Consider the following 25,224-nt stretch of genomic DNA (forward strand, 5'->3'; position numbering starts at 1 on the left):
CTGAAAGGAAGAATTGGTTCTATGAGAAAAATCACTAAGCTAACCTTTAGTGAAATTAACTAAAAGGTGAAAAGATGCAAATTAACAAAATTAAAGACAAAAGGGTCATAACAATAGACAATGAGGAAATCCAGAGAAATGTAAGTACATACTTTAAATTTAAAAATCTGAATGCCGTGAAATTGTAAAATCTAAAAGAAATGGGTAATTTTCTTGATATTTATTACCTACCAAAGTTAAATCAGATAAGCAATTTAAACAGACCTATATCCCAGAGTGAAATAGAAGTCATTAAAAGTCTACCAACTATGCTGGAGAGATAGCTCAGAGGTTAAAAGCACTATCTACTCTTCCAGAGGTGGGTTCAATTTCCAGCACCCACATGGTAGCTCACAACCATCTATAATGTGATCTGATGCCCTCTTCTGGCATGCAGGTACACATGCAGAAAGAGCACTCATAACCAAAATAAATCTTAAAAAAAAAAAAAAAAAGTCTACCACCCAAAAAAAGCCTAGGGCCAGATGGTTAGAGTGCAGAGTTCTACCAGACTTAAAAAGAAGAGTTAATCCCAATACTCCTCAAATTTTTACACAAAATAAAAACAGAAGGAAGCTTGCCCAATCATTTTTATGAGACCAGTTACTCAGATACCTAAAGACCCAGCAAAGAGAATTACAGACCACTTTTCCTTATGAACATAAACACAAAAATTCTCAGTAAAATACTTGCAAACCAAATCCAAAACACATCAAAAAGATCATACACCATTATCAAGCAGGCTTCACCCCAGCGATGCAGGGATGGTTTAACACATACAAATCGATAAATGTGATCCATCACATAAACAGACTGAGAGCTGGGTGCAGTGCACATATGTAAGCCCAGCACTCTGGGGGGCAGAGGCAGGTGGATCTCTGTGAGTTCAAGGCCAGCCTGGTCTACAGGTCTTGGTCTTCCAGGACAGCCAGGGCTACACAGAGAAACCCTGTCTCAAAAAGAAAAAGATATTTGAAATATTTATTTGAAATGAAGATAATGAATAAGGTCAGTGGTAGAACAGACTGGTATTTTGTAGATACATAAACTGATCTATACCTTCAACACAATACTTCAACACAATAAAGGCAGTTTACAGTAAGCCACAGTCAGCAACGACTTAAATGGAGAGAAACTCAAAAGCATTTCCACTAAAATCAGGAACGAGACAAGCCTGTCCACTCTCTCCACACTTATTCAATACAGTACTTGAAGGCCTTTGCTGGAGCAATTAGACAACTGAAGGCAATCTAGGGGACACAAACAGGAAAGGAAGAATCAGCATATTTTTATTTGCAGATGAGATAATTTTATATATAAATGACGCTAAAAACTCTACCAGGAAATGGGAGGCGGTAGTGGTGCATGCCTTTAATCCCATCACTCAAGGCCAGCCTGGTCTACCTGGCTAGTTCCAGGACAGTCAAGGCTACTCAAAAAAAAAAAAAAAAAAAAAGGACAAAAGAAAAAAAAAAAACTACACAGCTGATAAACACTTTCAGCAAATTAGCAGGACAGAAAATTAACACACAAAAATCAGAAGCCTTCCCAAATAACAGACTGAGCAAGAAATCAGGGAAAGAGTATCTTTCACAACAGCCTCAAAATATAAATACATAAATAAATACCCTGTGATATTCTAACCACAAAAGTGAAGCCTTGTGTAACAAAAACTTTAAGACATTAAAGGAAGAAATCAAAGACGACAGCAGACAGTGGAGAGATCTCCACCATTCCTTGATCAGTAGGAGTAATAAGAGTGAAAAGGGCTGAACAGCCAAAGGAGATCTACACATTCAATACCATCCCATAAAAATGCCAACACAATCCTTCATAGAAATTGAAAAAACAATTTCATCCTCGTAGGGAGGATGAGCGCGCGCGCGCGCGCGCGCGCGCACGCGCACACACACACACACACACACACACACACACCCCTGCGGAGGGCAGCAGCATCCCAGATCTCTACTTGTAATCCAGTGACAGTAACACAAACAGCTCGGTATTGGCGTAAAAAGACAAGCTCATCAACGGAATCAAACTGAAGACCTAGGCATAATCCACACACCTACCAACACCCAGTGGTTCTGGTCAAACTGTATGGCTGTAGAGAGGAGAAAGCAAAAAGATCTTTCTTTAGTGCCCTGCACAAACTGTACTCCAAACAGAACCAGAATATACAGTAATGGAGAGCTCTGGGGTCAGGTGGGGGTGGGACTGGAGCAAAAGGATTAAAAGGAACAGGATGAGTGGGGTACAGGAGGGAAATGAGAGACAGCTAAGAGTGAGGGCCATTTGAAAGGTCCTACGGAAGCTGCATGTATGTAGAAGCTCCTGACCAGGCAGCCAGGAGCCCAACCCCGACAGCCACCGGCCTACTGGGAAGCCAGACACTGCTGCCCTGCTAAAGGAACCCAGCAACAAATGCCTCCTAACAGCCTTCTGCCGCACAGACCAGCGTCTCCCGCCACTGTCGGGGGACCCCTCTTGCAGCTCGTGGGAACTGACGCGGACCCACAGCTGTGGAACGCTCAATCCTAAGTGAGATGCCTTCATCACAGCCAGAGCTGTGCAGAGGAGAAAGGAAGGCTGTGAGAGCGACAGAAGGCGGAAGACACCGAAACACGCCGCCTAGACACGGCAGGACCGATGCATTCAGAGACTGCGGCCTTTACAAGCACGCTCCCCCACCCTAACCGGGACGCTTTCCCACAACAAACACCAAACACCTGTAAAGGACAAGCTCCTTCTGTCCAGGGGCATCTCCCTGGGTATAGAAACCACACTTGGGCCCAGCAGCAGACTGACAATCCAAAACTAACTTGATGTTTTCATAGACTTTTTTCTCTCTCTTACTGCTTTGTTTGAGCTTTTTTTTTTTTTTTTTTTTTTTTCAATCTTACTGGTCGTTTGCTTGTTGTGTCTTGCTTGCTTCTAATTCTGTGTTATTACCGGTTTTGTTTTTGTACCGTGTTTCTTGTGCTTTTTTAGTTTTTGCTGCTATTTATTCTAGTTTGTTTCCTAAAGGAGAAAAAGAAGGTGTGGAGTTGGCCCTGCGGAGAATATGGAGAACTGCCTTTTATTACTGTAAATTTTCTGTAAAGTACTGTAAATGTGTTTCAAATGATGTGAATGACTGTCAAAGATTATTTTTGGTACACTTTATAAAGAGATGGGAAAAATTCATCTGCTTTCTTGTTTTCTGTATATTCTAGAAAAGTTTAAAATGTTCTTCTTGAAAATTTTGAAATGAAAAAAAATTAAAATTCCTCTTCCTAAAAAATTAAAAACAAAGCTGGGCACGGTGGCTCATGCTTGTAATCCCAGCACTCCGATTTCAAGGCCAGCCTGGTCTACAAAATTAGTCCAGAACAGCCAAGGATACACAGAGAACCCCTATCTCAAAAAACAAACAACCTAAAACTAAAACCGTTCCTTCTGAAATCTGAACTATTTGGGGAACACTTGGGTCAAGCCTCTTCCCCGAGAGCAGCAGTGGCTGACGGTTTGTCCAAGGTGAACCAAAGGTAAAGCGCTGGTAACCTAGACACGGCGTGGCGGCATCACAGCGCAGTCCGGCCCCGGCTGGTGGCGATGGTGTTACAAAACAAAAAGGCTGCCCACGCTGCCGACACATCACCCCATCCACCGCCACCCTGCCGGGCGGCGTCGGTGTGCAGTGGCCGGCGGCAGCCAGGCGGTCTGGCTCGAGCCCGGGCAGAGGCTTCGGCGGAGGGATCCGAGGCGGCCAAGGAAGGAGAGACCGCTAGGCGGCGGCACAGGAAGGGGCGGCGGCCGCGCGATGCGCCGACCGAGGTGAAGGCGGCGGCTCCACGGTGGCTGGCCGAAGCTAAGCGGGCCTCGGCGCCCAGCGCACCCCGCCAGGGCAGGCCGGAGCCGCCCTCCTGCTCTGCTGCGCTGAGCCCGAACCAACAAGCCGGCCTCCGGCCCTCAAAGCCAGCCTTCCACCATGGCTCTGAAGAGAATCCACAAGGAACTCAACGACCTGGCGCGGGACCCGCCAGCACAGTGCTCCGCAGGCCCTGTCGGGGAAGACATGTTCCACTGGCAAGCTACAATCATGGGGCCGAACGACAGCCCCTACCAAGGCGGAGCATTTTTCTTGACAATCGATTTCCCAACAGAGTACCCCTTCAAACCACCCAAGGTTGAATTCACAACAAGAATTTATCATCCCAATGTCAACAGTAACGGCAGCATTTGTCTTGATATTCTTCGGTCACAGTGGTCTCCAGCACTAACTATTTCAAAAGTACTTTTGTCCATCAGTTCTCTGTTGTGTGACCCCAACCCAGATGACCCCTTAGTGCCTGAGATTGCTCAGATCTACAAAACAGATAGAGAAGCGTACAACAGAACAGCTCGGGAGTGGACGCAGAAGTATGCCATGTAACTAGAGAGCGTTTGGACTCCCTCCACAAATAAAGCTAGGAGCGCTCTGAGAAAGTCCTGATTCCCATTTGACTGTTTCCTACGAAGCCTCGATGGCCGCTTCCTTCTTCCTGGTGTGTGCCCGTTCTTCCCGCCGCAGGTAGGACGCACCAGAAACCCTGTGCTGCTGTGCCAACACTGTCTCCTAGCTGAGGAGTGCTTTCCAGGCATAACCTAGATGTGAGACCAAACCTTTTCCTTACTGACTTAAGTCTGGGTAGCCACGGGTGAGAGCGTGGTGGTACACACTGCTTCGAAGGGCTAAAGCTCCACCCACCGGTAGGAAACTGTGAGATTGTTTTTAAGTGGATGTCATCAAAAATGTTTAAAGTTACGAAAAGCTAGGTGAAGAACATGAAAGTGTCTGTACTCGGTCCTAGTGACCTAGAACTGAGATGCGCATTACAGCCAGGCAGCGTAAGGCCCACACAGCTCCTGTGTTTCAAAGTCTAACTGGGCAACAAAATAGACAGGCTTTGTTCCAAAGTCCTTTGTACCTCCATGACTCTTCAACCTCCTTTCAGTCTTTCTCTCCACATTCTTTATTGATGGTTTCTCAATTGAGACATCACTAATTGTTCTTATTTTTCTTACATTAACTGCTTAATTCATTTGGATATAAGGGTAAAAATGCAATTTGATGAAAAAACGTGTGTGTAAAGACCCAATTGCTCCTCTGGAGCTTGTACATTCAAGAATAATTAATATGTGTAATAAACCAATTATCCCAGCCATTACAAAAATTTTGTATGAATAGGCTTTTTTACTTGAAGAACCGTGTTTGGCTGAAATTAGTGGATTTTCCCTCAGCCTTGACATGCTTTCATTTAGAGTGTCAGATTTTCAAATTATGAAACAATTCCAGTTAATAGTTAAATAGACACCTTAAGAATAATTTAATAAAATAAGATAGAGGCATAGCTTAAAAGGCATTTCATAAAAGGAAACACATCCTCCCAAGAATAAAACTTAAGTAAGAAACTTGCTTTGTTAATAAAAGTACACTGCATTTCACCGCACCTCGTGACAGTCACAAAAACACAAAAGCAGTACTATTTCGTGAGTGAGTGACTCTGACCAGACTTAGAAAACTGCGGTCATACAGTCATGCCCACAGGACTACTCTGCACTACATCTACAGGGCGCGCATCCAGTTTCTAATTATGCTGTGCATGTAGCTTTTTGAGGTCTTCCCCCATCCATACTCTAGTAAAACACTGTTTCAAATATGTCAGCTGGTCGTTCTTTTCCTAATGTAATTATAAAAGCCAGTCTTCCGCCATATTGATGTCCTCTGGCCATCAGGGTCTTTAAGCATCTTTACACCGTCCCACAGAAAACAAAAAACAACAAAAGATAAATCCCACAGCTTTTAGCTGCCATGGATGAAAGGCAAAGCAGAAACTAAGTTGCTGCCTTCCACGCTGACTAAACCCTTTTAAAATTATCTTAAAGTACTGCCCTATGCACCTTTGCCAAAGGGGAAAAAAAGTAGCTAATTGTAAACAATCTCATGATAGATTCCAGAAAGAAAGCATGGAGGGGATTGTGTGCTGGACCTGCCTCTGCAGGCCTTCCAGTGTGTGTGTGTGTGGGGGGGGGGGGGGGGGGCGTGTGGAGAGGGCAGCTCTGCATCCTGGACCTGCCTCTGCAGACCTTCTAGTGGGATGATCCTGACTTAGCCTAGACTGATAGAGGTGTATGTTCATTTATGTCTGTGTGCCTGTGGGCACATGTATGTCTTTTTAACCGAAGTTTAAGTCATTTTTAAATTAAGTTTATATAATAGAAGAAAATATTTTGTACAGTTGTAAACTGTTTTAAGCCAGCTGTTTTTACAAGAATCCAAGTTAAAGAATTTATCAAGATCCCAATGTGGCAAAACACACCTGTAATCCCAGGATTTTGAAAGCTGAAGCAGAAGGATCACAAGTTCAAGGCCAGCCTGAACTATGTAATGAGATCGTCTCAATACCCCTCCCCCTTTAAAAAAAATTTTTGAAGGAAAAAAAAAAAAACAACATAGATCTAATGTAGCATAGCCAGGCTCTGGGGCATACATTTGTAATTCCAGCAGATGGGAGGCAGAGGCAGAAAAAGTTCAAGGCCATCCTGATCTTTATAGCAGCACTAAGCCAGTTAGGGCTACAAAGTGACTGTTAAAAAAAAAAAAAACAAAGTAAATCATATGACCTTAAATACACAGTGTGTACAAAGCCTACAGTCGTCCTGAGCTTCACACTCAGCACTCCCCTGGGACAGACAGGATCCACAAAGCTCATGGCAGTGGAACAGCCTGTTCACACTCACCTAGCACTCACTGTGTACACTGTGTCCAGAGGCCACGCCAGTACAGCCTGCTGGGCCCTCCCATTCACTCAGGGGCTCGGAGCCTGCAAGACCACAGTGGCACACGCCAGACAAGCATGCCACTGATAACTTTGATGCCACATTTTTCTCCTTAGATACACAAACACCACTGTCTTACAATTAACTACATTATTTTATACAATAAAACGTGCTGCTGCAACAGGCAAATTTGTGTAAGCCTACTCTAAGGTTCACAGGGTGAAACCATCTAACAGGTGCCTTTCCTAGACCTAACCTGTCATTAAGGGACACAGGTCTATACTTAGATAAGGCATACAGAAAAAGCATTTACAAATGCCTTAATATGTAGAGCTTACAAATTATATAATTAGAATTAAGTATTCTTGTTTGTTATTGTTAAATGTGGTTAATAACTCCAAAACACATGGCCGATGGCCACATAACTTCACCATAATTAAGAAATTACACTACCTAAACATCAATGACTTCCAGGCTTGAGCCTGGCAACTGGAAAAACGGGGTGCAGTATTACTAGCAGAAGTCTGCGGCCACTGAGAAGTTCTTCTAACGCTTATTCTCTTAGTCAGGAAAGTGGGGTGCGGCGCAGGTTCACTGTCTCTTTTGAGAGCATAGGTCATCTACTTTGTATATGGAAGCCTGCATACAACAAACATTAAAAACAAAAACCCTCTAAAAACACTGTGTAATTGCAAAGTACGAAAGAGCCCTGGCATCACACTCCCTGTGATCAGCCCGCCCCTGAGATTCCTGTTGCCCCCAGCCTCAGTCAGAGAAGCTTCTTTTTACTCTCTCTCTTCTTTGCGTATGTATGATGCAGAAACATTACATACGTTCAGGTGTTAAGAGCAAGGAACAACCGAGTGCTCAGCCCTAAACAGGGCTCTTGGAGATTCTCCTAGGCCCAGGGAACATGAGAGAAGAGATAGCACGAGGACTATAAAGGCAGGAAGACGGGGATGTGAAACACAGCTCTGAAGTACAGCAGCGACTCAGCAGTTGTGGCCACCCTCCCAAGCCTGGGCCATCACTGCTCCATCGTGGATGAGAGAGGGACTCCGGAGGCTCCTCTCCCCCTGAGGGGCCCTGGGCAGTGAAGGCCCCAGGGCAGGGGAGTCACTTTCCTTCAGGGGTTAGCTGTCCATGTTCCAGTAAATAGGTCCACATTCGTCCTCACACAAGAAACCCCAGCAGATGAGGAAAGCTGTCTGGGGGAAAGGGATTTGGGAGAGTGAGAGAGCTAGGAAAGGAGGAGGTATGACATGGTTAAGTACACTATACACATATATGAACACTGTCAAGAAATTAAAGCAGTATCAACAGAAGGAAAAGTTCTCAGGCATTAATGTCTGTGCTCGATGTACTGGGAAGACATCCCTATAGGCAGTACCAACAGCATTTAGAAACTCAAGTCTACGCGCTGTCCTTGGTTGGGTTATCATTCTCTTCAGGGGCCCCAGGGCTCAGGCTTTATATCTCTATTGGTCTCCTTTTGGAGCTCCTGAACCCTCCAGGTCTTTACATCTCCCCTTTCATTCCTAAGATTCCCTGTACCCTGCCCAAAGTTTGGCTATGAGTCTCAGCCTCTGCTTCAATACCTCAATCAGCAGAGTCTTTCAGAGGCCCTCTGTGGAAGGCTCCTGTCCTGATCTCTGTCTTCTCCTGCTTCTGATGTCTGTTGTGTTTGTCCTTCTGAATGAGGATTGAGCATCTTCCCTATTTGTTGTTCAGCTTCTTTAGATGTAGAGATTTTAGTATGATTATCCTATATTACTGGCTAATAGCCACTTAGGAGTGAGTATATCCCAAGTGTGTCTTTCTGCTTCTCGGTTGCCTCACTCAGGATGATCTTTTCTAGTTCCTACCATTTGCCTGCAAATTTCATGATTTCCTTGTTTTTAATAGCTGAGTAGTATTCCATTGTGTAAAAGTACTACAATTTATGTATCCATTCCTCGGTTGAGGGACATCTGGGTTGTTTCCAGCTTCTGGCTATTGAGAATAAAGCTGCTATGAACAGGGTGTTGAGCAAATGTCCTTGTTGTATACTTGAGCATATTTTGGATATATGCCCAGGAGTGGTACAGATGGATCTTGAGGTAGCACTATTCCTAATTGTCTGAGAAAGTACCAAATTGGTTGTACAAGGTTACATTCCTACCAGCAGTGGAGGAAGGTTCCCCTTTCTCTACATCCTCTCCAGCATGTGTTCTCACTTGAGTTTTTAATCTTAGCCAGTCTGATGGGTGTGAGGTGAAATCTCAGGGTTATTTTGATTTGCATTTCCCTGATGCCTAAGGATGTTGAGCATTTCTTTAAGTGTTTCTCTGCCATTCGCTATTCCTCTATTGAGAATTCTCTGTTTAGCTCTGTAGCCCAATTTTTAATTGGATTATTTGGTTTCTTGGTGTTTAACTTCTTGAGTTCTTTACATATTCTGGATATTAGCCCTCTATCAGATAAAGGGTTGGTGAAGATCCTTTCCCAGTGTGTAGGTTGTTGTTTTGTTTTGACAATAGTGTCCTTTGCTTTACAGAGCTTTTCAGTTTCATGAGGTCCCATTTATTGATTGTTGATCTTAGAGCCTGTGCTGTTGGTGTTCTGTTCAGGAAGTTGTATCATGTGCAAATGAGCTCAACGGGCTTACCCACTTATTCTTCTAACAAGTTTGGTGTCTGGTTTTATGTTGAGGTCTTTGATCCACTTTGCTCAAGTACACGACAAGGACAACCATGTTGCTTAACCATGTTTGTAGCAGCTCTATTCGCAATAGCCAGAAGCTGGAAACAACCCAGATGTCCCTCAACAGAGGAACGGATACATAAAGTGTGGTACATTTACACAATGGAATACTACTCAGCTATTAAAAACAAGGAAATCATGAAATTTGCAGGCAAATGGTGGGAACTAGAAAAAGATCATCCTGAATGAGGCAACCAAGAAGCAGAAAGGCACACTTGGGATATACTCATAAGTGAATAATAGCCATATAATATAGGATAAACATAGTAAAATCTGTACACCTAAAGAAGCTGAACAACAAGGAAGACCCTAGGGAAGATGCTCAATCCTCGTTCAGAAGGACAAACGCAACAGACATCGGAAGCAGGAGAAGACAGAGATCAGGACAGGAGCCTTCCACAGAGGGCTTCTGAAAGACTATTGATTGAGGTACTGAAGCAGAGGCTGAGACTCATAGCCAAACCTTGGGCAGAAGGCATGGAATTTTATGAAAGTAGGGGGAGATAAACCTGGAGTGGACAGGAGCTCCACAAGGAGAACAATAGAGCCACAAAACCTGAGCCCTAGGAGCCCTGAAGAGACTGATACCCCAACCAAGGACAATGCATGAAGAGGATGTAGCCCATAGACTCAGTTTCCAAGTGGAGTCTCTAGTAAGGGGAGCAGGGACTTTCTCTGGCATGAACTCAGTGACAGGCTCTCTAATCACCATCCCCTGGGGTATGCATCCTTGCCAGGCCACAGAGGAAGACAATGCAGACAGTTCTGATGAAATCTGATAGGCTAGGGTCAGATGGAAGAGGTGGAGGACCTCTCCTATCAGTGGACTAGGGTAGGGGCATAGGGGAAGAAGAGGGAGGGAGGGTGGGATTGGGAGGAGACAAGGGAGGAGGACACAGCTGAGATACAAATTGAATAAATTATAATAAATGATAATAATAATTAAAAAATTCTCTTACCAAAAAAAAAAAAAAAAAAGAAAGAAACTCCTAAAGTTAGGGAAGAAAAAAGTAAAGACCACAGAAGTTTGGCAACTGTCGATACACAATATTAAAACACTTTGAACACCAGTTTTGGCTCACTGTTTTCCTGTGGGTATCGGAGAAAGATACAACAGCAAGCAGTCAGCTTGCCAACTGGAAATCTGAAAATTGCTAAGATAAATTATAAAGAACTAAAGCTGTATTGAAAAGTATATGGAAAGCTAACTATTCTGCACCTAAAAGCAGAAAGTCTCATCAGAAAGAACAGTGTTTCCAGCATAAGGGTCCAAGGTCTCTAATAATATTACACCCAACACAATGTGAAAGACACTTAGCAAATCAGGAAAAGTAAAGTCTGCTATAACAAAACGACTGTCAGATAATTCATAAACAAAGGTACTGATCATACACAGTTCTGGAAGCTGTGAAGGCCAAAGCCCTGAGAGGCCAATCTGCCGAGGGCCATTTCTCACTGACAGCGCCTTCTGCTACCAGTGGAGCCCAGCGCGGGAGGCCTGTCGTCACACTCAGACCACAGACACCTACATGCCTGCGCCTGAGGAGAGGATGTGTTTGGGTCAACATACACAAATTCCTCTCTGATCAATAAAAATGACAGAGTTAACAAAAAACCCAAGTATTTAGCACAGAAAACAAACAAGGATGACTCAGCCGTTAAGAGCACTAGCTGCTCTTCTAGAGGACCTGGACGTGGATTCAATTCCCAGCACCTACATGGTGGCTCACAACCATCTACAGTGAGATCTGGTGCCCACTTCTGTCCTGCAGGTGTACATGTAGGCAGAGTGCTGTATACAGAGTAAATAAATAATTAGTAAATAATAAATAAATAATAAAACAATACAAAAGAAGTGTCAAGGGGCTGGAGAGATAGCTCAGAGGCCAAGAGCGCTGTCTGCTCTTCCAAAGGTCATGAGTTCAATTCCCAGCGAACACATGGTGGCTCACAATCATCTAAAAAAATGAAATCTGGTGCCCTCTTCTGGCGTGAAGGTGTACATGCAAACACACATTGTATACATAATAAATAAATCTTCAAAAAAAAAAGTGTCAAAATGATAGATCTCTTACTGTTTCTTTAAAATGCCAGCTCAAGAAGTTCAAGATTTCTTTATACAAAGAACAGAAAAACAAAATTTATCCTCAGCCAGACATGATGGCAGACATCTATGAGCCCAGCACTTCGGAGGCTGAGGCAAGAGGTTACCTTGAGCTCAAGAGCAGCCTAGACTACACAATAGTTCCAGGAAATTCTGAGCTGCAGTGTGAGTCAAAATAGAATCCTGCATCATTGGAAAAAGAAAAATAAGAAAACTAAGAAAAATAAAGCTAATTCAAGAGAAGTGCTGTATTTACCTATAATGTGTTTGTATGCTTGAGTGTGTATATATATGTAATGTATTATGTAATTTGCATACATATATACTGTGCTGGAGAGATGGCTCAAGTGGCTAAAAACACTGGCTGCTCTTATAGAGGACCCAGGTTCAGTTCCAGCACCCACATGTTGTCTCAGACCATAGCTAACTCCACTCCAGGGATTTCAGCACCCTTTCTGCCCTCTTCTGGCCCCGCAGGTTTGCACACATATTCAGGTAAACACTCATACACATAAAATAAAAATAAATCTTTTTTTAAAGATATATTTTGACATAGACTTGAAAGTATCTTATAAGTTTTCCAATTGTTAATGAACCTTGCTGGATGTTTTACAGAGGGTATTCTTAGGAAAACTGAGATAATGCTGGTTTTGTTAAGTTTTTTAAAAGTATTTAATGAATAGTAGGCCATTTGAAACAGACTGTACAAGAGAAATATAATGCAAACCACTTACACAATTTTAAATGTTCTAGGCAACAGCCATCTTTTGAAAACTTAAAAATGACTAGTTTTTATAATTTATTATTTTCTTTGGTTTATTGGGTTTATTTGCTTATTCTGAGATAGGGTCTCACTCTGTAGCCCAAGTGGACCTGGAACTTGTAATAATCCTTCTGCCTTAGCCTTCTAAGTGGTAGGATTACAAGCATAAACCAGCACATAGAGCTAATTTATTTTCTGCAATATAGAAGAAATGTCATTTCAAAAGAGAAAATGTCATTTTAACATGTACTCAGTTTTCTTAAAATTAATGCTCTATTCCTTTTTTCAGAACAAGTCTTTAAAATCTTATACCGCACACGTAAGTCAGACCAGGCACATTTCAAGTTCCCAAGAGCCATGCAGGTCAGCGGCTAAAACACTCAACAGCGTAGATCCTATGTGAATGTTTAAACAGGGTATCAAAGGTTCGTGGTAATTGTATTTTTAAAACAAACTGTATTTATGATAAAAATAGTTTTATCATTGTAGTGTCTCTCCTTGAATGAAATAAGTAAAAGGAAACAAACATGGTTGCTGTACCAAAATCTTAAACATCACAAATAAGTAATTCAAACCTTAAAACAGTAATGTTTCCCCTCTGAATTAAAAATGCATCATCACACTTCAATCTTACCTCCTTAAATTCATCTCTGCCAATGCCTTTGTATTTTTAATAAGAAAAAGAAAAACACATCTTAACACAAACCAAAAGACGCTGTCCTATTTCAACTTTAAGTCTATCAATCATTAAACTTTCTTCAAACAAATCTTTGATATTGCACTGAACTGTTTGTTCACATTTGTCTGGGGTTGCCACACACACTTTTTTAAAGAAACAACAGCAATAAAACAATGTAAAGGAAAATAATTTTCTGTTCTCATGTTTCTTACATTTTAATTTTCTAAAACATTGCCCCCATTTTTCTCTCTATGACATGACATAGTTAAAGCCACAGCCAGAGAGATGCAGGAAGGGGATAAGATGCCTGCTGTGACGTCACCAGTGTCAAGCATTTTCTCCTGTAGACTTGTAAAATACACAACTTCCTTACAAACTACTGAAGTGATCAGAAAAGTGATAGGGTGGCAAGGTAAAATAAAAGGAATAAAGCTAGATCTTCATGTATGACATTTTATTTGGATTTTTGTTGTTTTTAAGAAAGTTAAATTATCTTTCTGTTGGACCTGGTCTGGGCTTCTGAAAACTCAAAAGCCTACTCACAGTGACACACCTCCTCCAACAAAGGCCAAAAAAAGGCCACATCTCCTAATCTTTTCCAAAACAGTTCCACCAATTAAGGACCAAGCATTGAAATGCTTATAGAGCCATTCTCATTCAAACTACCACACGAGACCAATTATATCTGATTTCCAAACCTAATACCCAAATAGAATAAAAAGGCAATACAGTACAACCTAATGACAACAGAAAATGATAAATCAACAATAAAATGGAGTGCAAATACAGACGCAAACGTCTATAAACAACTGATATTTAAAGTATTCAATTAATTACAAAAAGAGTAAGTGATCAAGCAGAAAAAAAAGCTGGGTGTGGAGCAATCTTTTAATCCCAGCCCTGGGGAGGCAGAGGCAGCAGGTCTCTGGGGCTTGGAGGCCAGCCTGGTCCACATAAAGAGTTCCAGAACAGCCAGTGCTACGCGACATAGCCCATCAGTAGCTAGACACATAGGTAGATACATAGACAGATAAGTGGTGGGGGGTTATTTTAACAAATGCCATAGAACAACCAGACATGCACACAATTGTCTGCAGCTCCAGTCCCAGGAGCTCCAAGGCCTTCTGTTGGCCTCAGTGAACATCAGGCACAGATGTGGGGCACAAACATTCATGTAGGCAAAACACCCAAACACACAAGATAAAAATTCTCAAAACTCTAATCTTGTATCACATACAAGTAATTTCAGTAAAACCACTTGAAGCCAAGAGTTTGAGGGCAGCCTAGCAACTCAGTGAGGAGCTGTCTCCTTAACAGCTTCAGCAAAGGAAAAGGAAAACACAGAAGACACTTTGTGTGACCAAAGCACAATCCATAAAAGTCCATCTTTAAGTTGGTGGTGAGGAGAGAGCTCAGTCAGTAAGCATTTGCTGTGCGAACAAGCGGCCACATCTGCACCCTTGGAAAAAATGGCATGGGGCCGCTGCTTAACCCCAGTGGCGGGAGGGGAAGGAAGGGCACTGACAGGCAGATCCCTGGAGCTTGAGTGACAGAGAAGACACTCAGCATCAATCTCTGGCCTCCACCTCTACACACACACACACTAACATGTTGAATACACGCCCACATACTGTGTATACAAACACAGATACATCACAAATACACACACAAACACACACACAAATTTAACTTCTACTCCTCAAAGGGCAGTTTTGGAGAATGATAAGCCACCAATGGGAAAGCAAGATTTGAAAGTGAACCTCCAGAGAAAGAATTTTCATCTTAAAGAATTCTCCAAATAGGGCCTGGAGAGGTCACTCAGCAGTTAAGAGCACTAACTACTCTTCCAGAGAACCTGGTTTCCACTACCAGGACCTACACACTGGCTCCTAACTATCCCTGACTCAAGTTCCAAGTGACCCGATGCCCCCTTTTGGTCTCTATGAGCCAGGCATGAATATGGCACATATACACACATGCAAGCAAAACACACACACAAGATAAAATAAAATAAAATAAAAAAATAAAAAAATAATTCTCATATACTAAAGCAAACAACATAAATTTATAAAATCAAAGATAACCCAGGCATGGTTGTACCTGCCTGTAATCCCAGCTCTAATGAGGCAGAGCAGGCGGATATCTGAATTCAAGGCCACCCTGGTCTACACAGTGAGTTTCAAGTCAGCTAAGGCTACACAGAGAAACTCTGTCTTCAAAAACAACAAAAGATATATGCAGAAAACAAAAAACATGAAATAATATCATTAATATCAGTACATTAATATCAGTAGAGAAATACAAATTAATTTGAATGTACTACTGGGCTAGAGAGACGGCTCAAAAGTTAACAGTATGTGGTGCTCTTACAGAGGGCCCAGGTTCAGTTCCCAGCCCCTCCCAGCACCCACATGACAGCTCACAACCATTAGTAATTCTAGTTCTAGGGAATCCAACACCCTTTCTGACTTCTGCAGCCACCAGGCACATTATACTCAGACATACACACCAGCAAACACTCATACACATAAAAGTAAATTAAGGCTTTTTTAAAAAAATGCCTTATTGCCAGACATGGTGGCATATGTTTGTAACCCCAGAACTTGAGAGATGGAGGCCTCCTCAGCTACATGGTGAGTTCCAGGTCAAACTAAGCAACAAGAAATTCTATCTCCAAAACACACACACACACACACACACACACACACACACACACACACACACAAAAGGAAAAGGAAAATAAAGCCACAACACGCATTAAAATGGCTAGCGTTCAAACCCATGATCCTGGTCTAGGGATGTACTCCATTCGTAAAGTTTTTGCCTAACACACATGAAGTCCTGGTTTCAGTTTCCAACATCATCACATAAACTGTGTGTGGTGGCACACACCTTTGGCACTGGCACTCACGAGGTAAAAGCAAGAAAGGCCCTAACTCAAAAAAAAAAAAAAAAGTGATTACCTGAAGTGACGAAGGTCACATCATCTTGTCCTAATGCCTTCTACCCCCCCCCAACAACGACCTCTGCACTGACAACACACTGGGGGCTTCCATGACCCTGACCACAGCTCAGATGTGCTAACCATAATAAGGTTTATATATACAGGAACTGAAGAAGATATGGCAAGGGTAACTGCCAGGCATGGTGGCGCACGCCTGTAATCCCAGCACGCAGGAGGCAGAGGTAGGTGAATCTCTGTGACTTCAAAGCCAGCCTGGTCTACAGAGAGAGTCCAGGACAGCCAGGACTATGGAAAGAAAGTCTGTCTCAAAAAAACAAGACCTTAACCAAACTGTACATTTTAAATTGTGTGAGTAGTTTATCATGAGTTACACATCAAAAAAGCTACTAAAACTTATTTTTGTCTTGTTCCTTTAAAGCTGTAGCATCATGCAACCCTGGCCAGGCGCAAAGGCTGCTGGTCCTTACACTCTTTGGTAGATGACTGTGTACACCAAACTGGCCTCAGACTCACAGCATTTGTCTTTGCTAACATTACAAGAGTGCACCCACACCCAACTAGAAAAAGTTCAAAATTTGACAGAGTAAACAGGCACAAAGGACCCAAAGTCTGGATTCTGAACAGAGGAAATAATTACTGTATCTCACACTTGTGAGAGTATGAGGCCTTGCCACCTCTAAGACTTCCCACTCTAAAATACAAATCAGATATCTAGACTGATTTATCTTATACTTCAGCCAAAGGAAACTACTTAGAAAGTTTAAAGTAAACTTTAAGAAAGATTAGGACTAATCTTTCTTAATTAGGACTTTCTTAATTAGGACTTAATTTAATTAGGACTAACTAAAAGAAAGATTAGGAACATGGATCAGGAGGGAATGTCTGCCTGACAGGCAAGGCCTCCACACTCGCTCCACAGCGCTGAGAAATAAATGCCACAAAAATGATAGTATGCCTTGATAACTCATAAAACTCAGGAAAGACTTAGAGTCTGCCACTCTAGAGTGAGTGCTATTAGCTAAAAGCAAATCTTAGTCTTAGACCAGCCTCCTCAAATAATGCTGCATGTCTGCTAAGTAATTCTGAGGAGCAAGGGGACAGACACCAGGAACCAAGGATGCTTGGTGTGAATGCTCACAGCAGGCTGTGACCTGCAGATCTTCCTGCAGAACAGGAAGAACGTCCGCTGACTGCACTCACCTGTTCTGCTCCTCCAGTTTAGCCAGGAGTTCTAAGTCGTCTGGACTCAGCTGTGACGGAGAAGCTGGTGAAAGTGCTGGTGTTGACAGTGTGGTAGAGGAGGACGTGGTGTGCAAGGAGGCAGCTGGGCTCACCACCTGACTGGCCATCTGACTGACTGTGTGCGACACTGTGCTCCTCACCCATGAGAGAGTGGCACTCAGCTTTTCTGCCACCTTGTCTGTCGCCACCTGTGAGTGAGAACAAAGAGCATCCTTCAGTTTGCTGCAATCATCACCACAACCTTGGTGATCCTGCTGTTTCCCCTAACACCACTGAGGTGACCGATACACCTGTTTACTACCATATCTTAACATCCACACTTTGAAAATGTTTGGTTTTTTTAAGTATCTTTTCATGACAGTAGCCCACACCTTTAATCCCAGCACTCAGGGAGGCAGAGGCAGGCGGATCTCTCTGTGTTCAAGGCCAGCCTGGTCTACAAAGCAGTGTCCAGGATAGCCAGGACTACACAGAGAAACCCTGTCTCAGAAAAAAAAAAAAAAAAAAAAGGGTTTAAAATAGCTATTCACTTTTATGTGTTTCCCTACATGTGTGTATACCCAGCATGTGCATGTAGCTATACACACCACATGCATGCCTGTTGCCCTCAGAAGTCAGATCCCTGACACCGGAGTTACATGTGGTTGTGAGCTGCCATGCAAGTGCTGGGAGAAGAGCAAGCACTCTTAACCTACAAGCCGCCTCTCCAAGCCTGGACTGTTTATCTCTAACTGCACAGAAACAAACGAGATGAGTGAAGAAGGGCCTGATTAAAGGCACAGGCCTTTAATCCCAGCACTCCGGAGGCAGAAGCAAGGCAGGTCTCTGTGAGTTCAAGGCCAGCCCGTACTGCACTCCAGAGTCTAAGAGTGCCAGGACTACTAAGTGAGACCTCACCTCCAAAAAAAAGAACAAAACAGAAACCATAAGCTAAAACCAGGAAGTGATTAATCACTTTAATGGATAAAATAGCACAGTTTAAAAACTGACAAGAGTGACACACGTCTTTCATCCCAGCGCTCGGGAGGCAGAGAGGCACGCGGATCCCTGAGCAAGTTCTGGGACAATCAAGGCTAAACAAAGAAACCTTGTCTAGAACAGAGAACTCTCTGTAGAGGATTGTAGAATGACAGAAAAACACTTAAAGAAATGCTCAACATCCTTAGCCATCAGAGAGATGCAAATCAAAACAACCCTGAGATTTCACCTGACACCCATCAGAATGGCCAAGATCAAAAACTCAAGTGACAACACATACTGGAGAGGATGTGGAGAAAGGGGAACCCTCCCACTGCTGGTGAGAATGTAAACTGGTACAACCACTTTGGAAATCAATCTGGTGCTTTCTCAGACAATTAGGAATAGTACTACCTCAAGATCCAGTTATACCACTCCTAGGCATATATCCAAAATATGCTCAAGTATACAACAAGGACATTTGCTCAACCATGTTTGTAGCAGCTTTATTCGTAATAGCCAGAACCTGGAAACAACCCAGTTGAGGAATGGACACAGAAATTGTAGTACTTTTACACAATGGAATACTACTCAGCAATTAAAAACGAGGACATCATGAAATTTGCAGGCAAATGGTGGGACCTAGAAACGATCATCCTGAGTGAGCTATCCCAAAAGCAGAAAGACACACATGGTATATACTCACTTATATAGACCTATAAGATAGGATAAATATACTGAACTCTATATACCTAAAGAAAACAAACAAGAAAGAGGACCCAGGATAAGATGATCAATCCTCACTTAGAAAGACAAATGGGATGGACATTGGAGGTAGGAGAAAACAAGTAACAGGACAGAAGCCTACCACAGAGGGCCTCTGAAAGACTCTACCTAGCAGTGTATCAAAGCAGATATTAAGACTCATAATCAAACCTTCAGCAGTGCAGGGAATCATATGAAAGAAGGGGGAGTTAGTAAGACCTGGAAAGAACAGGAGCTCCACAAGGACCAAATATGTCAGGACACAGGGGTCTTTTATGAGACTGTTTCTCCAACCAAGGACCATGTACGGATATAACCTAGAACCCCTTCCCGGATATAGCCCATGGTAGCTCAGTATCCAAGTTGGTTTTCTAGTAAGGGGAACAGGGACTATTTCTGACATGAACTCAATGGTGAGCTCTTCAACCCCCCGCCCCTGAGGGAGGAGCAGCCTTGCTAGGCTACAGAAGAGGACATTGCAGCCAGTCCTGAAGAGACCTGATAAGCTAGGGTCAGATGGAAGGGGAGGAGGTCCTCCCCTATCAGGGAATTTGGAAAGCGGCAGGGAGGAGATAAGGGAGGAAGGGTGGGATTGGAAGGGAATGAGGGAGGGGGCTATGGCTGGGATACAAAGTAAATAACCTGTGATTAATATAAAAAAATAAAAAAGAAGCATTAAAAAAAAACACAAATAAAAAAATCCATTAAAAAAAAAACTGTCTGGGGGTTGGGGGCATTAACAAGAGCATAAGACATCAAAAGAGGATGTTGTCTTATAAAATTTTTGTTTGATTAACATACACCTTAAAAATGTACCCTTCATGTCTGAGGATAAAGCTGTGGTCTCTCAGCTCCCTGCTCTGGCCTTCTGCTCGTGACTGTCTTGCCATTGTAAACTCCCCATCAACAACTACAACCCAAACTTTCTTAGACTAAAAAAGATAAAAGTATACACACACTACTTGTGTATATGTGGGCACACTCCTCAAGATGTAAATGCATTTTCCCTTCTTTCTTTGTAAAGGATATTCTTTATTGAGATACTAGTCAAAAATATTTGAAGGCCAAGGAAGGAACATGGAAGCATCTGTCTATTAGCTCATCGAAGGGATGTGCTGAGCACAAGCAAGACTGACTAGACCTTGTTGTTGTTAGTTTTAGTTTCTGAGACAGGGTTTCTCTGTGTAGCCCTGGCTGTCCTGGACTCACTTTGTAGACCAGGCTAGCCTCCAGAGATCTGTGTGCTTTTGCCTCCAAGATGCTGGGATTAAAGGTGTACACCGCCACAGCCTGGCTACTGGTAATTTTTTTAAAGGTACAATTCTGTGGAAATCTATTAGGACTGGTGAGATGGCTCAGGTGGTGAAGGCGCTTGTTACCCTGGAATCCACTGGGTAGGCAAGAACCTGCTTCTTTGAGTTGTTCTCTGACCTCAACATGTTCACTGTGGAATATATACACAGTAGCAGCCATGCACACACACACACACCGCACACTAAATAAATATGCAACAAAGCCCCCGCTGTACCTCATTTTTTAAGTGTGTATCGTTGAGATTGTTTAGTTTGGCCTAACTATTTAAACCAAGGGCCTGTTTCAAAATTATGTATGTATTTCTCTTTTCTATCGGCTGAATTTTATTGTACGCTTGGCAGTTGGCATACTTAATGGCAACAGAGTAGATACATAGATTATGTGTAGATTATATATAATTTGTTTTTTTAAAGATTTATTTAATGTATATGAGTGCTTTGTCTTCATGCACACCAGAAGAGGGCAGCAGATCACATTACAGATGGTATGCGCCACCATGTGGCTGTGGGGATTGAACTTAGGACTTCTGGAAGAGCAGCCAGTGCTCTTAACCTCTGAGCCATCTCTCCAGCCCCCATATATAATTTTTGACTCTTAGAGAACAGAGGATGTGTAAACTTTACCTAGTTAGGTTATCTGACTGATCTCCCAAAGCTTACTCTTAAGCAACTGCTGATATACCCTGTAATTGCTACTTGCAGTTGTCGACAGCTTCAACTGTGAGGAAGGTCTGCATGGAGCCTCTTCCACTCTGTTAACCATTTAAATTCATTTTGTGCCTCTGAAGCTTGTCCCTTCATGTGAAGACAGACTGATAAAGCTCTTGTTAGTTAGGCCGGGCGGTGGTGGCACACTCCTGTAATCCTAGTATTTTGGAGGCAGAATCAGGTAGATCTCTGGAGGCCAGCCTGATCTATATAGTGAGTCCCAGGACAGCTAGGGCTACACAGAGAAACCCTGTCTCAAGAAAAAAAAAAAAAAAAAAAGACAACATACAAACAAAATTATCATTAAAAGAGTTTGTATGGAGAATTCTCAACAGAGGAATACTGAATGGTAGAAAAACAAAGAAATGTTCAGCATCCTTAGTCATCAGGGGAATGCAAATCAAAACAACTGTGAGATTTCTCCTTACACCCATCAGAATGGCTAAGATCAAAATCTCAAGTGACAACACATGCTGGAGAGGATGTGGAGAAAGGGGAACCCTCCTCCACTGCTGGTGGGAATGTAAACTTGTACAACCACTTTGGAAATCAATCTGGTGCTTTCTCAGACAATTAGGAATAGTGCTACCTCAAGATCCATCTGTACCACTCCTAGGCATATATCCAAAATATGCTCAAGTATACAACAAGGACATTTGCTCACCCATGTTCGTAGCAGCTTTATTCCTAATAGCCAGAACCTGGAAACAACCCAGATGTCCCTCAACTGAGGAATGGATACATAAATTGTAGTACTTTTACACAATGGAATACTACTCAGCAATTAAAAACAAGGAAATCATGAAATTTGCAGGCAAACGGTGGGAACTAGAAAAGATCATCCTGAGTGAGGCAACCGAGAAGCAGAAAGAAACACATGGGATATACTTACTTATAAGTGGGATATACTCACTTATAACTTATTACATTAGCCATATAATATAGGATAAACATACTAAAATCTGAACACCTAAAGAAGCTAGGCAAGAAGGAGGACCCTGTGTAGGATGCTCAATCCTCACACAGAACGGCAACTGGGCTGGACATCGAAAGAGGGAGAAGACAGGGAACAGGACAGGAGCCTACCACATAGAGCCTCTGAAAGACTCTACCCAGCAGGGTATCAAAGCAGATGCTGAGACTCATAGCCAAACTTTGGGCAGAGTGCAGGGAAGCTTATGAAAGATAGAAAGACCTGGAGAGAACAGGAGCTTAAAGACCAACAGAGCCAAAATACCTGGGACCAGGGGTCTTTTCTGAGACTGATACTCCAACGAAGGACCATGCATGGCGATAACCTAGAACCTCTGCACAGATGTAGCCTGTGGCAGCTCAGTGTCCAAGTGGGTTCCCTAGTAAGAGGAACAGGGACTGTCTCTGACATGAACTCAGTAGCTGGCTTTTTGTTCACCTTCCCCTGAGGGTGGAACAGCCTTACCAGGCCACAGAGGAAGACAATGTAGCCAGTCCTGATGAGACCTGATAGGCTAGTGTCAGAGGGAAGGGGAGGAGGACCTCCACTATCAGTGGACTGAGGAAGGGGATGGGAGGAGGTGAGAGGGAGGGAGGGCGGTATTGGAAGGGGATGAGGGAGGGGCTACAACTGGGATACAAAGTGAATAAACTGTAATTTAAAGTTAATTAATTAATTAGGAAAAAGGAGTTTGTATGGAGCTTGTGAGATGGCTCTACAATTAAGAGCACTTGCTCCTACAGAGAACCAGGGCTTGATTGCCGCACCACACGGCATCACTCAAAGTCTAGATCAGCTGTCCTCAACCTGGGAGAACAAATGACCCTTTCACAGGGGTCACCTAAGACCATTGGAAACACAGATGTTTACATTATGACTCTTAACAGTAGCAAAACTACAGTTAGGAAATAACAATGAAAATGATTTTGTAACTGGGGGTCACCACAACAGGAAAACTGGGTCACAGCACTAGGAAGGTTGAGGACCGCTCTCTAGAGGGCCTGGAGACCTCCCTAGGCACAGGCACCTACATGCATGTGCTACCTGTGCATATTCAAGCCATGTAAAACTTAAAAAAAAAAAAATGTTTTTTGTTTTACTTTTGTTCTGAGTCAGGGTCTGTCTGTGTTGCCTTGGCTATCCTGAAACTCACTACAAATACCACGTTCTCAAACTCACTGACATCCACCTGCGGCTGCCTCCTGAGTGCTGGGATTAAAGGCGAGCACCACCACACTTGGCTAAACAATGTCTTAAAGAGCTGTGGGCTGGCAGGATGGCTCTGCCTGTAAATGCACTCACGTGGGCCTAGAGCTCACATAAAAGATGGAAGGAAAGAACAAACTACACAAAGCTGTCCTCTACACACGTGCCATGCCACACACGTCACACATATATGCGTGATAATTAAAAAGCTTGTGGCGTATATAGCCAGAAAGATTATATACAGTCCATGCAGAGCTTAAATGATCTTTAAGATCTTAAATTTTATGAGACAGGGGAAAAGGTAAAACAGTATAAACTATCTTCTGAATTAACATAATGCCAACTACCTTAAGTTTCTGTATAATAGTTCATTCCGACATTAAAACACCTACATGAGCCAAACTCTGACAGCAGACAGTACCTTCATCATGGATTGTCCAAGGCTGTAAAGCTGTGTCTCTTCCCCACACCCTATACTTCAACCAAGTGTGGAATTTCTATGCAGGACAAGAATACGGAAAACTATTCGAAGACATATTAAGCCATTCAGCAGAGCAGTGGAGCAGCTAAGACAACAACGGTTCAGCTGCACGGTTCAGTACTGATGGGGCAAAGGTTTTACCCCAGGCTACCTCTTGCTTTTCAGTAGCCCTCCCTACTAGAATTTCTTTCCTTTTGGAATAATGCTACAGAAGAGGCCATACAGTCCTGGTTATTGAGGAGAAAGCTCCTAAGAAAAACAAGCAGAATGAAAGGACCTAAAGGAAGGAACCGTGCATCAGAGGTTACACTTAAAAGAACTAGGTCCGTGCATTAGAGGACCTCCAGAAGTTTCTCAGTGGCTCAGTCTGAGCAGCCTGGGTGCCGGTGAGGCGAGAGCAGGGAGGGCAGTGCTACTGCGAACACTGCCACTGTGGCAGCCTTTGAGGGGTGGCTGGGCAAGCTGCCCGCTGCTGGAGATCCGGCTCCTACTCACAAGATGTTTAACACCTGCCACTTTCACCAACAGTAAAAGTGCTTAACCACACAAACCTGGCGGCCTGCGTTCAGTCCCCAAGATTCCAACCTCAGTGACCTAAAACCGTCTCCAAGATAAACAAAAATAGCTTTTAGTCTTGGCTTTTTTACATCTTTGTAGTCAATTCTATAATGTCTTTTACCCTTGTCTTCTACTTGCTGTAGGCATACACTAGACTGCATTTAATTCTCTGAGCTAGAAACTCTGACCAATGACTTTACACTCTTCATTTCTGACACACATCTTCAATTCCTCATGTTTACCTCTTAGCCTGCTTTCACTGCTTTTTTTCCTTCAAAACATGTTTACTTTCTTTTGAAATTTCTTTATCCTATATTAGAAGGATGTTCATATATAATAGAAGGATGTTTAATATCCAGAAATTTTCATATTTCCCAACCATTTTACTAATTTTACAAGTCATACAGTGATAGAGTGACTGGTTTCTAACTTATTTCTACTGTGGTCTGTGAGCACAAGTAAAGCACTGTTTCATGTCCCAGAATGTGGTCTGTCCTCAGAAGCTTAGAGGAACAGGTGTTCTGCTATTTTCTTCACTCAATCACCGCAGCCAGATGTGCTCAGCACGAGGCAAATGAAAGGCGATGCAGTCTCGGTTCTAAGCCTGATTTCCTTCCGAAGAAACAAATGGCTGTATCATGTTATCCAAGGACTGTCTTTATTCCTGGTAACTTCCTCTCAAGACTGCTCTTCCTGAAATTAATAGAGCTACTTCAAGTTTCTTTTGATTATTCAACAAAGTCCAAAAGGCAAATAAAGAATTAAGTAAGGCCTAGGCATGGTGGTATACACCCATAACCCCAGCATTCAAGGCCAGCCTGAGCTAGAGAAAGAGATCTCATCCTCAAAAAAGGAAAAGGAAGCAAAATATTTACACACACATATGCAGAGGAGGGCAGGTGCGGTATGAAAAACATCTGGTAGTTTC

General features: G+C 42.9%; 2 protein-coding genes across 7 annotated transcripts in view; one reads left to right on the forward strand and one right to left on the reverse strand.

The window, feature by feature from the left end:
• Evi5 (ecotropic viral integration site 5) overlaps positions 1-25,224 on the reverse strand; it is a 151,589-nt gene that overhangs the window by 92,335 nt on the left and 34,030 nt on the right. For 5 of the 6 annotated variants that reach the window (XM_055611559.1, XM_055611561.1, XM_055611558.1 and 2 more), the window contains exon 2: positions 17,294-17,523. In XM_055611559.1, coding sequence (XP_055467534.1) covers positions 17,294-17,523 — 230 coding nt within the window. Of the gene's footprint in view, positions 1-13,083; positions 13,154-17,293; positions 17,524-25,224 lie in introns of those variants that run through there. The other variant, XM_055611563.1, reaches the window with a different exon arrangement.
• Positions 4,001-4,453, forward strand: LOC129680068 (ubiquitin-conjugating enzyme E2 D2B). The gene has a single exon (XM_055611564.1). The coding sequence runs from the start codon at positions 4,010-4,012 to the stop codon at positions 4,451-4,453; it is 444 nt and encodes a 147-aa protein (XP_055467539.1). The 5' UTR covers positions 4,001-4,009.

This window comes from Psammomys obesus, unplaced genomic scaffold (assembly GCF_907164565.1).
Source record: "Psammomys obesus unplaced genomic scaffold, mPsaObe1.curated_primary_1811, whole genome shotgun sequence".
Lineage (NCBI taxonomy): Eukaryota > Metazoa > Chordata > Mammalia > Rodentia > Muridae > Psammomys > Psammomys obesus.